Raw genomic sequence first — 17,152 nt, 5'->3', positions numbered from 1 at the left:
CTGACAGAGCTCACTTCAGAGATGTATTTTCTGTATGGGAATTCAACGTCCTTTAATTGACTACACAGAAATTTGTGGGCAGCTGCACACACCGTGCTTTCTCATTTACTTTGTGCAACTCGAAGCAACAAAGCTCAGATTAGTTACAACAGTAAAGGGATTTTTTTGCTTTGCTTTTTTGTATCTGGTGCCATCCCAGGTTGAGGTAACTCTGACTTCACTTGGTAATTAAACCTCATTTGTGAAAGACCTTTTCCCCATTAATTTGATCCAGTAAAGAAACGCTCTTTGAAGCTGGAGATTAATCTTCCTATTTAAATTGCTGGGTTTTACTCCGATTAGTTACAGCTTAGTTTTCAACAACAGCTAAAAATAGCAAGCTGTTGTGCTGTACAGTTTAACCATCTATCTATAGTAGTAGCCTTTCTCGTAAGGAAATATATAGCAAGGGGGAGACCAGAGCCTGCCTCGTGGACACCAGCTCTTGGTATTCACATTTTGGCTTTGCTGGGACACCAGCACTTGGTGCTAACACTTCGGCTTCACGTGAGTTTTGCCCATTGTAACACCGGGCAGAGCTCCAGCAGGCAGCACCCAGTTCTCTTGCTCTGGGATTAATTTTTAACGGCGGTGCTATGAGCTTGATTTGAGCGGTATTTCAGCCGGTAATTAATAATTCAGTGGCCACGAGAAGTTGTGTGCTAAAGTATGCCAAAACCAAACAAAATCTAGAAAGTGGCTGAAATATTTTCAAGAACATGGAGCGTTCACAAAGAAAACACAATGTTAGCCCTTCCTCTTACAACTTGTGAGGTGAGCAGCTATTTCCATTTTTCTTTTTTTTTTCATTTTTTTACATGACAGTGCTGCCTGCAGTTTAAAGGGAAGCCATAGCAAGGCGCTGGCAGCCAGGCAGATGGAAGTGAATTACTTCAAGTAATTCTCCCTTGCCTTTCTATAGCAGAGCAAAATTTTCACAGGTGAAGGGATCTGGAATGAGTAGCTAACAAGGGGAAAAGCAGAAGGATAAAGGTGAAGCTGTCAAAGGCAGCGTAATTACTTGTTTTACCTGTGTCAGAAGTGAGCTCTGTGGTCCAGGAAAAGGACAAAGAATTGGGAAGGGTTTTTCACCTCCGCCCTTAGTTTTCTTCCAAGAGAAAAGGTACTTGAGGCCTGACTTCAGTAAGAAATACTTAATCAGGTTAAATTACTGAAATCTTTTTTCAGTATTGTACATTCAGTATTCAATTTGTTTCAGCCTGACCATTTCAGGCTGCTAGTAGTGACATTCAGATTACACCTGCACGTTGGGAACCTCAAACTTCTCAGACCCAGATACCAGTTCTGGAGCAGGAATATCTGCCTTCAGGTTGAGACTGAATGGAAAGAAATCTGCAATAAGAGAGATCATCAGTTATTTTGTGCTACCTGTTTGGGGAACGCAAGCTATACTCACAGAAACTGATCGATTTACTGTGTATCAGTTTTTTTTTTAACTCATATAACCATAAATTAGTTATCCAAAGGCCTCCATTACTATTATTTTGATATATTGTTTCTCATGATAAAGAAGTGCTGGTTTTGTGACCTTGCAGCCTGATTCTGCCACAAAGGAGGTAACAATCACACCCTTACCTATTATGAAATATACCTTACCTATTATAAAATGTAGGATTCAGAAAACGAAGCTTTTAATGCCTTCTGCTGTTGGCAGTGCCAAAGGGGTAGAAGACAGGCATGGTGTATCCCATCCGTGCCTTACAGTTTCCCAAAGCTGGCAAAAATTAAGGTAGTCACAGAAGAAATCCTGATGGCTCACTTTGTCTCTAAAACAACCCTTTAAACTTCTTTATTTCAAGGCATTCGTGCTTCCCAGGTCGGTCTTACGTACACCAGTAGTGTGGTCACTTGGGTGCTCGTGCACAAACGAAGCAGGTTTTTTGGCTGTTGCAAGCAGCACATTATTTATGCATGTGTTTAACTGCTTACACTGAACCTGGTCGTTATTGCCCGGGTATTATCAGCCAGTGAATCACTTTCCTCTGTCATCTGTGGTACCTCTCGCAGGACGATGTGCTAATTAAAAAGATTTTTTTGCACAAACTTAGCAGTGAGAAATTGGCAATGCTACTGCTTGCCTTTTAAGTCTATTGAAATTAAAAAAAAAGAAAATGTATTTCCTAAACTGTTGGTAGCAAATATAATACAGTATAACAAAGGCTTATCTTCCGTCATCTTCAGCTAGTGACGCTTGGTCTCTTTATGGTAACATTCATGTGCTTTGAATTATAAAAGCAGTGTTTGTGGGCATGTTATTTATCTTACAACTTGCATTCAAGTAGATGGGAAAAAGGGGATCCTACAGATCAGTACAGCTGCGTTTTGCATCCTGGTTGTATGTAAGCAGAAGATGGGATGCCTTTGAAAGACACACACATACATATGTGTGTATATATTAAAAAAGAAAGATGCAAAACCATATGGTACTACTTTCCATAGGCCATTTAAAAGTAAAAGCACATTTCAGTGCAGTTATTTTCCACTGATGTGGGCACCTGGAAAAGGGAGGGTTACTGGGATCATGGCTGGGGAGCACAGCTGTGTCTGTGCCTGCTCTTGGCGAGCTGTCGCTGACTTGATGCAAGCTGAAGAGGCAGTGCAAGGGGCTGTGCTGGAGGAAGAAGTGGGAAGGGGACTTTTTTGAAGCACTTGCAAAGCAGGACACCTCACACCGTATGGGTAGGCTTGCTTATCTGACCTGTTTGGCAGGCTCCGTAGGGATGAATGACAGCTTTAGCATGTGAGGGATGGGGTGGTAAGAGGAAGAGCGCGGAGAGTAGAAATGATATTACTGGAGCATTAGACTAGAAACTTAAACTGTGGTATTTTGGATGAATTTTAGGCATTAAGGACCAGGAAGGAGAAAGAGTTTGGAGGCTGGAGAGGCAGCAGTCAAGGTGTGAGACAAGGACTGCGAGAACTGTAGAGTTTGTAGATGTCTGTGTGAAGAACTGTTTTTTTTCTGCTGGAAGACTTTGTGGTTTTGAATCTAATTCTGTCAGAACCCGATTGCTGCAGAGCTGTATATACAGAATTACATTTAAATATATAAATTGAGGTTTTAAATAATCCAACTTCAATAACTGGTTAATTGGCTCCCGGGCAGCTTAGGCAGCTTCAAATTGAACTTAAGAGAATTTCGTAGTTTTCATATTAACCCCAAACTTTGTTTATACAGGATTAGTTCTGAACGCAGGAAAGAAAAATCAAGAGATGCAGCTCGATGCCGAAGAAGCAAGGAGTCGGAAGTGTTCTACGAACTTGCTCATCAGCTGCCTCTTCCGCACACGGTGAGCGCCCACCTTGACAAGGCCTCCATCATGAGGTTGACCATCAGCTACTTGCGCATGAGGAAGCTGCTGGATGCTGGTAAGCAGATAAATTGTCAGCAGGATCTGGAAAAGGGACTGGAGATATGTTGAGGAAGGATATATTTCTAAAATGTTTCAGCAGTTGAAAAACAATTAATAGTTGCATCCTTTATATGGAAAGATAGAAGACCTTTCAGCAAAAAGATGGCACAAGAAAATATGGCCAGTGTTTAATTTAATCGACTTTGTTTCTCTCTGTTCTGACCCTTCTCCCAGAGTTAACTTCTTTCATTTAACCTTTTTTTTTTTTTTTTTTTTTTTACCCTAGGGAATTAAGGCTTTACTAAACTGTAGAAGGTTGGTGTAGGGCTGACGTAGCTAACTGTATGTGTTTCTCTTTAGTGTAAATTGGAAGAAATTCTTATGATTCGAATTCTACTGAAGGTGAAGTTAACCCAGGGTACATCTGCCACAGATGCTGTACTAGCTACTTGTACTCATCTACGCCTACCTATACCATACAAAGGAGTAGCTTTGTTTGTCTCGTAGGAAGCCCCTGAGAAAATTTTGTAAGGTCTCTTTGAGGCAAATGGTAGTATTTTTGCCAACTAGACTTTCCTTAAATTGGGAGGCTTATTGGTGTTTGTATCAAAGCACAGATGTTAAATGTCACTCTGATTTTCTCTGACTCATGGTAGACCTTGAATTTAATTTATCACTTACTTAAGTAAATTATGCTACTTCTGAGCAGCCCTGCAAGATTGGCTCCTTGCAGACTGGTGCCAGAAGTCATTCCTGATAGTAAGCAAAGAATGATTGATGCTTACTTTTAATATAAATGTGTGGGTCCTTATAGGTGAGCTGGAGACAGAAGCCAAAATGGAGAAGGAACTGAACTGTTTCTACCTGAAAGCTCTTGATGGATTTGTCATGGTTCTCTCTGAAGATGGGGACATGATTTACATGTCTGAAAATGTGAACAAGTGTATGGGACTCACTCAGGTGAAATATTGACATTTCCTAAGACTGCTCCAAATCTGTAAAAGTTGTTACACTTTTGTATATATGAAGTTAGACACCTGTATACCTCTTACTTCTGCAGTTCGAGTTGACGGGGCACAGTGTATTTGATTTCACTCATCCATGTGACCATGAAGAGCTGAGAGAAATGCTTACGCACAGAAATGGTGAGAATGAAAAAACAATCTATTTAATTTACTTATGGATAGCTCCTGTTGGCATTAGTACAGTTGGATATCTGCCAGGTAAAGGAATTGAGAGAACAAACTAGTATGCTTTGCTGCCTAGATCTCAAAGTAAGTCATTTTCAGACATAATAAAAACAGAAATAGCCAGAATGTTTTGGAGATATTCTAATTTAGGACACATAAGACTTTATTCGTACACTTTTAATGTTAAAAATAATTAAAAAGATGAACAGAATTACTGAGGGTTGAAAGAATTAGCATGCCTACAGGAATTAAATAAATGTAGAGGTAGGTTGAGTGAGAATGATTGTAAGTGATTGCTATAGAAGTGTATGGAGAAGTAAAGTTGTTATGTTTGTCTTGGTCTCAGCTTGCCTTTGCAGGACAGCTTAAAAGCAAATGGCTTCTTCCAGAAATCTGTGGTGTTACATTTAGTACACAGAAATGATGGTATATTTAGGACGCAGAAAAACTAATTGGGTAGTGGTCCTAGGGATATTGGATACTCTTTGCTTTGTTAAGAATAAAAAAGAACACTTGGAAAGCCCCAAAAAGCGACTGTTAATTCTGGGCTTCGGTGTTTATGCTTCACTGCACCTTTTAACTGGTGCATGAAATTGGTATCTTTTCACAGATTTCAGACTTTTCCTTTCTCCATGGAAGGGAATAGAACACCATATTCACATATGCTGTACGCTTTGGGATTTAACAAATGCCCATGAATTACTGCCTTTAAGTCTTCTAAAGGTTTGTTAATGACTCTAAAGACTTGGCAACATGCATGTCTCCAAACAAATCTGCTTTACTCAGTTGTTATAAATCTAAAATTGGACCTCTCTAATTCCTGTTCCATCAAACAAGAGGGTTATATAGACTCTGAATCTAGGTAGTCATAAATTACCATGTCATTAGGACTGACCTCTGCTTTCTTGTATAGCTGTAATTGTATTTAATTCAGTGGAAGCGACCAGATACAGTATCATTGTGGTAAGGGCCCGGACTTTGACTTTGTAAGCATTTTCTAAAATTCTCTGTCCCTAATACTGAAGTGTATTTTTAAGGTTAAATTAGACATTTCCCTCTTTCTTCTCCCCTCTTGGAATACACTGATGTATTTGGAGGGGGAAAAAGTCACTAAAGCAGTGTAAAAGCTGGTCTAGTTGCAAAAGCATGTTCTTAAAAACGTAGTGTGAGTGAGTTTCATGCAAACCAACTCTCGCATGTCTAAATTGACCAGACTGGCATACGATGTCTGGAAAACATTATTACTAAATCTGTTTCGCAAATGAAGTTGGCAGACAGAAGTCTAAATTAGAGTAATAATAGTACATTTTTATATTTATTATTATTCCCAGGTTGCAGCTACTGCACCTCTTACATCAGTGGAATTATTGCGATTTGAGTATTAAACACTTCTCTTTGGGATTGTGCAGGTGCAAATGAAAACAGCTGCCATTGGCAGAAACTGAACTGCCTTCTGATTTTAGAAGGTTGCTTTTTTACTTTCAAAGCTGGTGACTTTAAAAAAAAAACATCAGACTTGAGAAAGTTGCTCCCTCTTTTACAGCTGCTGCTTAAAGCAGAGCCTTAAGCATCGGGACTTTGTACCAAAACATTGCATGATTTTCAATTATGAACATCTAGATTGGTTTAGCTCTTTTAAAAACATAATGAAATAAGGCTGTTTCTCTGAACTCTGCATTGTTATTACTTTTCCTCCTTTATTGAGGGTTATGATGTGGCATAGAGTAGGCTTGTCCCCATTAGTCTTTGCATCTGCTGGAAGCGATAGACAAAGCAGCGTAGTGGTTTTACTGTTTTCTGATGGATTTTATCAAGCTGGTAGTGCAAACCACACCACGAAGAATTTCATCGCAACTGCTGCCTGTGGAGGATGGGCAAACTATTATAGAAGCTTGTATCAGAAGTAAGCTTGCGTGTTCTGAACTTCCACACTGCCACGATTTGGGCTTCACTCTTTAGTAGCCCTCTGCAAGCTCACTGTTTTCCACTGCTCTTTTTCCTAGGTGCTTTGTTGCCTTTGTCCATGCACAGCGAGCTGCTTGCAGCTCTCCTGATAGCATCAGTTTGTGTTTTCTGTGCCCAAAATAGGCTTTGCGTTTTTGAGTAGCCTAGCTAGTAATTGACTTTGAAAGGTTCTCCTCTCTAAAGGCAAAACCTTAATTTAGAGCCTGCTGCTAGCGAGTAAGACTGAAAAATGAGTACCATGGATATTAATTTGTATCAGGTTGTCTTGACTTCTTTCAAGAATGCTAATAAGTGTGTTTAAAAACTTGGTCCCTGCTTACTCTAAGAGTATAAATCCCTGTGGAAACACTTGGATGCATTTAAACATTAATTAACGCTTAATTCTGAATTAAAAAAAAAAACTTAAAATACTGCAGTCCTGAAGAGGAATGGGCCCAAAACATATGTGGACCTCCCTGCAGTGAATTACTGATCTGTTTTAATGCAAAGCAGCTTAAAGTACTTATTCTGTATATGCTTCTCTCGTCCCCTATTGCAACTTCAAAATATATTAAATTCTCAGTCTCTCCCTGCCTTTTTCCTGAAATCTGGGAGTGTGGAGTTGGCTACAAATACAACACTGATCTTAAAACAGTGAAAGTTCATTTTTTTTGCCTACCTCACAGCAAAACTCATTCTGAAAAGCTTTATTAATCAAAAGTGCTTCTAGTTTTATTAGCTGTTTTTTTCCACAGTTCTATAACACGGGTTTTTGAGTGGTGGGTTTTTTGGTTTAGTTTTTTGAATACAGTCAGAAGATGCTCCAAGAGTTTAAGAACTGGTTTACTATTTACTTTTGCTAGGTCCTGTGAAAAAGGGCAAAGAACAAAACACGGAGCGCAGCTTTTTTCTCAGAATGAAGTGCACGCTGACCAGCAGGGGAAGAACAGTGAATATAAAGTCTGCTACGTGGAAGGTAATGAATACAAAGGAATACTTGCATAGGTTGGCAGCTTCCTTTTCAGATGTCATAACTTGCATAACTTGCTGTATTTCAACATTTTCCCTTCATGTAACTTGAGCTGGAGTTTCAGTAAGTACTTAACTAATTTAATGATTGTGCTTCAATATGCTGAATTTTAATGCTGAGTGCATCGGGATGCAACTGAAACAATGTTTTTAAAATTTGTTTTTCAAAAGCCTTTAAATTAATTCTCCACTTTAAATTAGAGGTTGTTCACTTATTAGAAATTACAATTACTAAACGTTTGTGTAAAGCCTCCTCTGAGAAAATATACTTGACACCACTTGCACTGATACCTGATTCCTTTTGATTCGGTATTGTAAGTACGACATCGAGGTCTCTGAGAAGGACTTGTATGTTGTTCTTTCTGAAGTTGCTGGCTATCCCTTTTGTAGTAATCAGAATAAAAAGAGCCCAGTCTGGTAACTCCGAAATGAATGCATTTTCTCCTGTGGAAAAAATGTAACCTTTTACTGTATGAAGTGGCATTACAGCTCAAAATATTCTTTTTAACTTGCTCTTGATCAAACAACTTGTTTCTTGTTCCTCTTTGCTGCTGTATGTAAACAATTTTACTTCAATTTAAAAAAAAAAAAAAAAAAGAAATGGGGGGAGGACAGAAAATGCAAAGCTGCTCATCTTTTGAAGAACACACTTGATTTCTCCTTTTAACATCTAAAATGGAGGCTGCTCCTATTACCATAGCTTTCAAGTTGGCTTAGTAGGATGCCTTTTGCTGAGGTAATTGCTTACCAGTGTAATTAATGTAACTTTAAAAGAAGAACAACTGACAGAAAAGCAGAAATTTCTAGCATTGCTTCTGCAAACACCAGAGAGGAAGGAGTTGGCAGCCAGCGAACTGACTGCAGCCTGCGTAGCATGAGGAAGAGACCTGGCTGTGCTTTAACAATCAGATGGAAAGGACTGCTGGGTTCCTGCTGTTGATAGCACAGCGTAGAGAGGTGGGGAGGGGAGAACTCCCTCAGGGGGGTGCTGATGGAAGTGCAGTCTGTGTGGTCTGAGAGAAAACAACCCGGTCTCTTCTGAAATGTAACTGTCCCACAGGTCCTGCACTGCACCGGGCACATCCGCGTGTACGACACGTGCAGTAATCAAACTCACTGTGGCTACAAGAAGCCTCCCATGACGTGCTTGGTGTTGATATGTGAACCTATTCCTCACCCATCCAACATTGAGGTCCCGCTGGACAGTAAAACGTTCCTCAGTCGTCACAGTCTCGATATGAAGTTTTCCTATTGTGATGAAAGGTAAACTACATTTTGTGCTTAACAGCTGTGCTCATTTGAAGGATTTGCAGGGGTTGTACGTGTGGTGGCTAATGTAGGACTTAGGGAGTGAGACTATGTAAAAGCATAACTTGATTCTTCTGCAAAATGGAGTTGTTGCTGGGATGCTTTAGGTTTTACTAACTGATCAGGATGTTTTATGTAAAAGCTAAATTCTTAAATTTAAGCAAAATGTAGGGTTATTACTTGAGAATAATACCACTGCCTGTTCACACTGGCCTTCAGTAATGTGGTAACAATCAAATTTAAATGAAAAAATCATTCTGGACACTGAAAAAGATGGGAAGGATTTTAAGATCCTTGAAGATGACTGAAAAGAGTACATGTATAATATTTGTCAAGCACATTTCCTTGCAACACCTTCTTCCCCACCCTTTCCTCAGGAGATCAGCATCTGCTGGCTCCAGTCAAGAAAAAAAAGCTCTGTACTTTTAATGCAATAACATCTGCAAAAATAACATTTTCTGTTAGAAATCACAGATGTAGTCTAATAAATACCGCTCTTACTATTATCTGGAAACTTCAGCTTGACAAATTTGAAAAGCAGAAGTGAAAGAAATCATTGGCCTAAGGTTTTCTCAATTGGGTATTACCTGTTACTGCTTGCTAAGACTTTCCTTTTATTTATACCAGAAATTAATTTCTTAATTAGTTGCTGCAGTTAGATGCAAGGTATGTTAGTGCACGTTATTTTCTGGCCTCTGCAATACCTTCACCTTTGTTGGATTTGTGGTATCACATAGAAGGGTACTTATTTGGTCACATTGTGTGTGTAAAATAGGGCAAAGAAAAGGGCCAAAGAAATCCTTTCTTCTAGTTAGCACTGCCCTCTAGGGGCTGAAGAAAATACTGTTTCCTTTGTAGACAGTGGGAAGAACAAATCGGATTCCTAATTTGTCTTAGCAGCATGGTTAAAACTGTTAAAGCATATCTTTATAATTTTGTTATGTTCTCACATTTGTGTAAGCTGTATATTCTTATCCATAAGTCGCTTGTCTACCTTTAAGCAAAGAAACAAGGACTAGGAAGCAGGAATATACATAATCCTGTCTATCATGGGACATGATTAATACTTATTCAGTGAGAAGTAAAATCCTATGCCTGCTGAACCTTCTCTTTTAAATAAGCATTAAGAAATAGCACTTCAAAAGGAACTCACACTAAACCACCATTGCTGCTAATGTATATGGGAGAGATTCTTAAGAACTCCGTGTATCTGCAAGCATCCGTGTGCTCTAGTATTTTCACTGCTCAGTGTCTGCTTCTACTTAGCAACCTCTCCCTTGTCTTAAAGAATTACAGAGCTGATGGGATATGAGCCAGAGGAACTCCTGGGTCGTTCCATCTATGAGTACTACCATGCGCTGGATTCTGATCATCTGACCAAAACGCACCATGACAGTAAGTGGGGAAGATGCAGCACCGGGGGAAAACAAGAGAATAACAAGGGTTTTCTTTTAACTGCAGACAGGAATCTGCAGAGAATATTTATCTTGAAAACTGACTTTCTTTTCCTGCCTGTGGTTAAAGCTGATGTCCTTTCTTTTTTCAGTGTTCACAAAAGGGCAGGTGACAACAGGGCAGTACAGAATGCTTGCTAAACAAGGTGGCTATGTCTGGGTTGAAACTCAAGCAACTGTTATATACAACACTAAGAATTCTCAGCCACAGTGCATAGTATGTGTAAACTATGTATTGAGGTAAGTTGAGTGGATATTGCCATTTTTGACACGATTTCTTTGAAGGCTCAGATTCTGATGGCCCTGCATCTTTTTTTCCCCCTGTTATGATGTTGCTATGTTGTTTTCTTGCCAATTAGATTTTTACTTAAAATACTGCTAGTCAAAGGATTAGCAGTTGTATTTAAAAACAAATACAAAAGCCACTTCTTTGATCTAGTGATGTCATTTGGAAGATCTCTGCAGGCAAATGAGTATAGGACCAACCTCTTCTGGGTTTTACTATGATGGAAACGTCTGAGAATTTCTGTGCATTCTGTATGTTTATTTAATCTTTGTACACAGTCTGGAGTGATTTATTTTACTAATCATTCTTGCTGATGTAGTCAGAGCAGCAATAATCATATCTCAATCCTATTTATCTTCCTCGGGATTCTTTTAACTGAAAGCTTCAACTTAAAGCAGACTTGTTAACTATTTTTCTGCAACTGTAGAGTAGTCCTAAGTTTTTCAAAAATTTAGTGAATGTACTAGTGTCAGTCTGTCACCATATGGTACGTTTGTTTAAAACAAAGTTTTTTGTTTTTTTATGTAAATCTGCAATTTTCTGTTTTTTTTTTTTTTTTTTTTTTTTGATGCTTTCTGAAAAGTGTGTCTATTTACTTATTACCTTTTTATGGCACCAGAATTAGTATTTGCTTTGTCTATTACATTTGAGGAAATATTTTTGTTAGCTTTTAATCACTTGCAACTTACAAACCATTAAGGCTGAATTTTAGCTGTGCATTAGTTGTTTTTTAATAATCATCTTCCTTTCTGTCTGGCAGTGGAATTGTTCAGAAGGACTTGATTTTTTCCCTTGGACAAACTGAGTGTATGCTGAAACCAGTGGAGTCTCCAGATATGAAAATGACCAAAATATTCAACAAAGATGACCTGGATGATACCAACAACCTTTTTGAAAAACTTAAACAGGAACCAGATGCTTTAACTGTGCTGGCTCCAGCTGCTGGAGACACAATTATCTCTCTAGATTTCAGCAGTAATGGTGGGTGTGTGTTTAAATTGGAGAGCATGCTAATTAGTAAAGCTAGTGTTTTACAGTGAACTTCAGAAAATAAGCTCTGAGTATCACTGCCTAGTGATATTTCAGCCACTATTGAAATTTAATGAGGTCCGTAGACACGCTCAGTATTGTTACTTAGGTTGATGGTCTCTTTTAATTTTTATAGAGTCTGATGAACAACAATGTGATGAAGTTCCTTTGTATAACGATGTAATGCTCCCCTCATCCAGTGAGAAATTGCAGAATATAAATATGGCAATGTCCCCACTACCTGCCTCTGAAACTACAAAGCCACTTCGTAGCAATGCTGATCCTGCACTCAATAGAGAAGTTGTATCAAAGCTGGAGCCAAACACAGAGACACTCGAACTTTCTTTTACCATGCCTCAGGTGCAAGAGCAGCCAACCAGCCCTTCTGATGCAAGTACCAGCCAAAGTTCACCTGAGGTTAGTTACGTAATTTGGATATGCTGTCATTAAAATGTATGTGCTGTGTTGGGGCTTGTAGAGCAAATCTAGTTAAAGATGCAGCCAAGGCATGAATTTAAAAATTATTTCTAGGTTGTGACTTAGTTAAGCTCTGAGGAAATGGATAAATTTTCATAGGCAGAATTATATCTTCATGGAAGCAAGTCTTGCAAATGCATGCAGTAGTACGTGTCACAGAAAGAAGAAAAGCTTGGGATTGGTCTTTCTAGAAAAGGATGAGTCAGAGTTGACTCCTGTAAACAGCAAATTACTTGCCATAATTTACTTGCAAAGGGTACTTCTGTGCTTCCCAAATGGGGTGAATTTAAATGTATACAGATGAATGTAAATGTCTTCCTTTCCCATTTTAGTTTTTGTGCAACCACAGGTTGGAATTAAGTCTTACATTTGTACACTTTTAAGACCACCTGTAAATACAACATAAAACAAGGTAATGACAGAAATTTAAAACTGCATTCAAAATGTTTTCACAGCCCAGTAGTCCCAATGACTATTGCTTTGATGTGGATAATGATATGGCTAATGAGTTCAAACTGGAATTAGTGGAGAAACTCTTTGCGATAGATACAGAAGCAAAAAATCCATTCTCTACTCAGGTAATGTATATTAACCTGAAATCTGCATCATCTTAATGCTTATTCTCAATGTTCTTCTTGCTTTCTTAGAATGCTTTCAGAGACCTCATTCTTCTTTTATGGAACATGTTACTAAAATAAACTAAATAATTATTCTAAGGATTTGGTAAAGAGAAGAGCCTTAAAGGAGCCATGAATTCAGAGCTCAGATGTTCTGACCTATGCGTAAGTTTTACGTCTTGTTTTCCAGGAAACTGATTTAGACTTGGAGATGTTGGCTCCTTACATCCCGATGGATGATGACTTCCAGCTACGCTCCTTTGATCAGCTATCTCCACTGGAAAGCAGTTCTTCCAGCTCCCAAAACGCAGCCACTATTACCATATTTCAGCAGACTCAGACACCATCAACTACTGCTGATGAAATAAAACCAGTGGCAGAACGTGTGGATGATGTGAAGACGCTAATTGTTCCTTCATCTCCTGTCCACATAATCAATGACACGAGTAGTGCCCCAGCGTCACCTTATGGTGGGAACAGGAGTCGAACTGCATCTCCAATCAGAACAGGAAAAGGAACATTGGATCAGACAGAAAAACCTTGTCCAGGAACACCCAGTTTGCTAACAGTCACTCTGAATAAAAGGTATTTTAAAAGCCAAGCTCACTTTCAAGGAATTTAAGAAATTAGATACAAAGTGCTTTTTAAATACTGCAACTGGCATACATTGTATTCAGTGTTCTGCTTCAAAGTAGATATTGACATGTTGAAATCCAGACACTTCATACTATATTTTTGATATGCTGATCTTCCCTAAAGTTAATTTCTCAGCAGCTTTTTTGCAGTAGCTTTTACATCTCATGTAATAGGCAGCTACTGTATGCCAACTGCATTAATAAGTTTATTTTGCTTTTTTATCTGACATGCAACCATTTAAAAAGAATGCAGTAGGCAATTTAGAGGTAGTTATACCCACACAATATATCTGATATTTTTTGTCCACTTCGTTAAGAGGTAAGAGTCATCGGCAGTCTCTGTGCTACACGTATTACTTTTAAAATTAGCTATAATTCATAATGACAGACGAAGGTATACGTAGCACATTTTTATGATAGAAAATTCTACAAAATCAGAATGTCAGACTTTTGATACACAGAAGCTTTATCTGTACATAGAAATACTCACTTTCCTCACCCTTCCCTCCCTCCTTCCTGTAGAAAATGAATTGCTGAACTTTTATGCTTTGTTTTTTTTCCTACAGACTAAATTTTTTTTGCTAAAACTCATTCTGAGCTTCACAGCAAGATTAAATGCTAACATTTTCTATGCTCATAGACAATAATTGTTGAAATGAGTCAGTTACAAAAGAAAACTAGTATAGTTCATAAATTCAGTTTTGTCATATTGTATATAAGTGTCCACAAAAAAAGAATGGCTTGAGGATAGTAGAAACGTCTTAACAGCCTGAATCAATTTTTCTTAGATCTACTGCAATGGATGAAGAACTAAATCCAAAGATGCTAGCTTTGCATAATGCTCAGAGAAAACGAAAAATGGAACATGATGGTTCACTTTTTCAGGCAGTTGGAATTGTGAGTTTTGTTTTACCATTTTAAAATATTCACTTTTAACCTTGCAATTTCTGAATCGAGGCTTCAGTGCAGACTCCTGAGTTTAGCTGTTGGTATGCAATGGACTCTTGGGATCAGAGATGATTGTTTGGGCATGAAATTCCCTCGTATATGCAGATACTGGTTTTTAGTTCTCTTACTGTCAGTCATTTCAAAAGTGCCCTCTGTACCCAAGCACGTTTCTTGATTAGGTAGGAGATGCTCATTTGTGAACATACATGCAAGGAGGCATGCTTCATCTGTAGAATATGCACAAATGTAAGGCAAAATTGTCGTTTATTGTCATTTGTTCCTGGTTTCAAACTCAGTTTTTATATTTGTGAGTTCTGGACAGTGTTCTTACACTTCTTCCTATCATTTCTCCATTGAGACTGAGGTTGCTTTCTTTTCTTAATTTGGTCGGATAACAACAGTCAGATAACAATACCATCTGATCTATAAGGGAATAGATAGAATTCTTACAATCTGGCAAACTTACATTACTACCACTTCCATTTCATGCGCTGTCTCTCTAGTTTTAGTATGTGATAGCAAGTACCTCATCATAGGCTAAGTAACTCAAAAATAAACTTTTTAGATTTTCTTAGACTTCTGTCACTTAACTTGGGCTATTAAGCTTGTTGCCTTCTGTAAGGGTATTTTGTCTCTGAGATCTTTGACACCTACTGTCATTTCTTAGTATTTTGAAACCTTGGGCTTTGCCACGTACTGCATCTCTCCTCTTGCTTTCATTGCAAATTCCCACTTCTCTCAAGTTTTTAAGTGGTTAGTTCTTAGTTCCTCTACTGCCTTGTAGCCTTTGAGATTCTTTCTTCCTCTGGTGATCCATCTCCTAGATGTCGTCATCCATCACATCTTACAGTGCAGGGTTGTTTTTCCTCTGAATTATGAACTATTCCTGAGTTAGCATTCTGGTTTGGGAATGCAACAAGTCACTGTGTGTTGCCTTACCATTGGCCTCTTCTGTGAGAGCTGAGAAAGCATTCATACATCCATTTTTTTCTATGAGCCTAGCAGACTTCATTAAAAAGCAAACAACGTACTGATGCCATTGTCCTTATTTGTTAAATGCTTTGCAATTTTCATGCATGTTGTTCTGTTGCTGCCAGTAGCTCTTTAAGAATTCACAGCTCTGCTAAAAATTTTATTGCTTTTCATTGCCGCCTTCTCACGCAGTGGTGCTATGGCTGTGATATAGCGTTGCTGATAGATATAAAATAGCAGAACACAAGCAGTTTTATATTAACTCCTGTAATGGACATACACTGTTATGTTTAGTGCCTTTTTAATGCTTATAGGTTCAAATTTCATTCTCTGTAAACCCTTTTTTTTTTTCCTGTGTGTGACAAAACTTGTATTTTGAAGGTTTCTGCACAGTCAGAAGCTGATTTTTTTCCATGTAGCTTGGTCTTATTGACATTACTACAATCAAGTACTTCTGTCATCTGGCTTCTTTCTCCAAAATGGATTTGAGTTTATGAACTAGTCCTTACACATGCATAGTACAAAAATTAGATTAAATCCAGGCTGAACTGGGATTGTGCAAAAATTTGCCGTGACTTCCAAGAATGAAAATAAGCAAAGACAGTACCACTTTAGTTTGGTTTTAGAAAGCAGGAGAATTAGACAAAGGCAAAATGTGTTATAATGAGATTATAAATGATGATCCAAATTTCCAAAGGGGAAAAATGTGAGTTATACGTCTTGATACGGAAGGCCGTATTGCATTCATAGTTTAAAAAAATAAAATAAAAATTTAAACCAGGAACAATGTAGATGACGTACCTTACTATGAAATGCAGCTTCTGAGTTGTTTGACTTCTATTATACAACTGTCTTTTTGACTTGCATGTGTTTTATAACCTGAAATCACCTCCTTTACTATTTTAAGTGTTCAGGGTAATGGCAGCATTCTGAAATACTTTTTCTTCTTTTGCAAGTCACTACTACTAACAAGACACAGCTTTGCTGATTCAGCCACTGTTGCTAGCAAACTTGTTACTAAAATGGGGCTTCTCCTTCCATCCCATCTTCTGTTTCAGTGGTGGCTTTTTCTTCCTTGCACTAATTATATGGAGCTCTTAAAAAAAAACTTTCTATCTCCATACCTGGTATGCTGCTGCCAAAAGACTTATGTCAAGGTGCTGTATCTGCAATAGAAAGGCTTGGGACTGCATTGCCCTCAAAACTTGGATCAGATGGGTTGGTGGCAATAACTGGAGTGCAAGCAGAACTTATACCTTAAATTTAGATAAAATCAACCAACCACGGTTCCTGAATCTCCTGTCCACGCTGTTAATTCCAGTGCAGAAAACCATTAGCGACTTCAGTGAAAACCTGATGCTTACTCACCCAAGAGCAGTGGTAATTAAATGGGTGTGGGTGTGTGTACATGTCCACGCTAACAGCGAGCATGGTAGCTGCTGATAACCAGGATTTTGTAATTGTTTTGTGTAAGGGAGGAGACCTTAAAATCTGATCCTGTTTTCTTTTAAATAAAAATCTGATTCTGTTTTCTTCTAAATAATCTTCAAGGCCAGTGTACTTGGAAACACATTCTCCCTAAATTCTGAATGAAGTCCCCTTTAAATTGTAATAATGCCTGCATTGGTAATTAGTGGCAGAAACTGCTGGTTTGGAAAAGGGATGTGGAAGGTGAGAAGGATGCAGCATTCAATAAAGCAGTTTTGTTTTACTTCTTTCTAGGGGTCTTTATTCCAGCAGACAGGTGACCGTGGAGGAAATGCATCGCTTGCTTGGAAACGTGTAAAGGCATGCAAAACAACTGGTCATAATGGAGTGGAGCAAAAGACAATCATTCTATTATCAACTGG

The 17,152-nt window shown here is 38.4% G+C and overlaps 1 protein-coding gene across 2 annotated transcripts in view; it reads left to right on the top strand.

Moving 5' to 3' along the window:
- Positions 1-17,152, top strand: part of HIF1A (hypoxia inducible factor 1 subunit alpha) — a 33,029-nt gene that overhangs the window by 10,809 nt on the left and 5,068 nt on the right. The window contains exons 2-14 of one of the 2 annotated variants that reach the window (XM_084287776.1): positions 3,239-3,429; positions 4,228-4,373; positions 4,474-4,558; positions 7,411-7,523; positions 8,637-8,839; positions 10,173-10,279; positions 10,431-10,578; positions 11,385-11,605; positions 11,790-12,070; positions 12,586-12,708; positions 12,938-13,332; positions 14,171-14,279; positions 17,025-17,151. In XM_084287776.1, coding sequence (XP_084143902.1) covers positions 3,239-3,429; positions 4,228-4,373; positions 4,474-4,558; positions 7,411-7,523; positions 8,637-8,839; positions 10,173-10,279; positions 10,431-10,578; positions 11,385-11,605; positions 11,790-12,070; positions 12,586-12,708; positions 12,938-13,332; positions 14,171-14,279; positions 17,025-17,151 — 2,249 coding nt within the window. The remainder of the gene's footprint in view (positions 1-3,238; positions 3,430-4,227; positions 4,374-4,473; positions 4,559-7,410; positions 7,524-8,636; positions 8,840-10,172; positions 10,280-10,430; positions 10,579-11,384; positions 11,606-11,789; positions 12,071-12,585; positions 12,709-12,937; positions 13,333-14,170; positions 14,280-17,024; position 17,152) is intronic. The other variant, XM_084287777.1, reaches the window with a different exon arrangement.

The sequence above is a fragment of the Netta rufina genome (assembly GCF_964035555.1).
Source record: "Netta rufina genome assembly, chromosome: 5".
NCBI lineage: Eukaryota > Metazoa > Chordata > Aves > Anseriformes > Anatidae > Netta > Netta rufina.
This window is presented reverse-complemented; position numbering and strand designations above follow the sequence as displayed.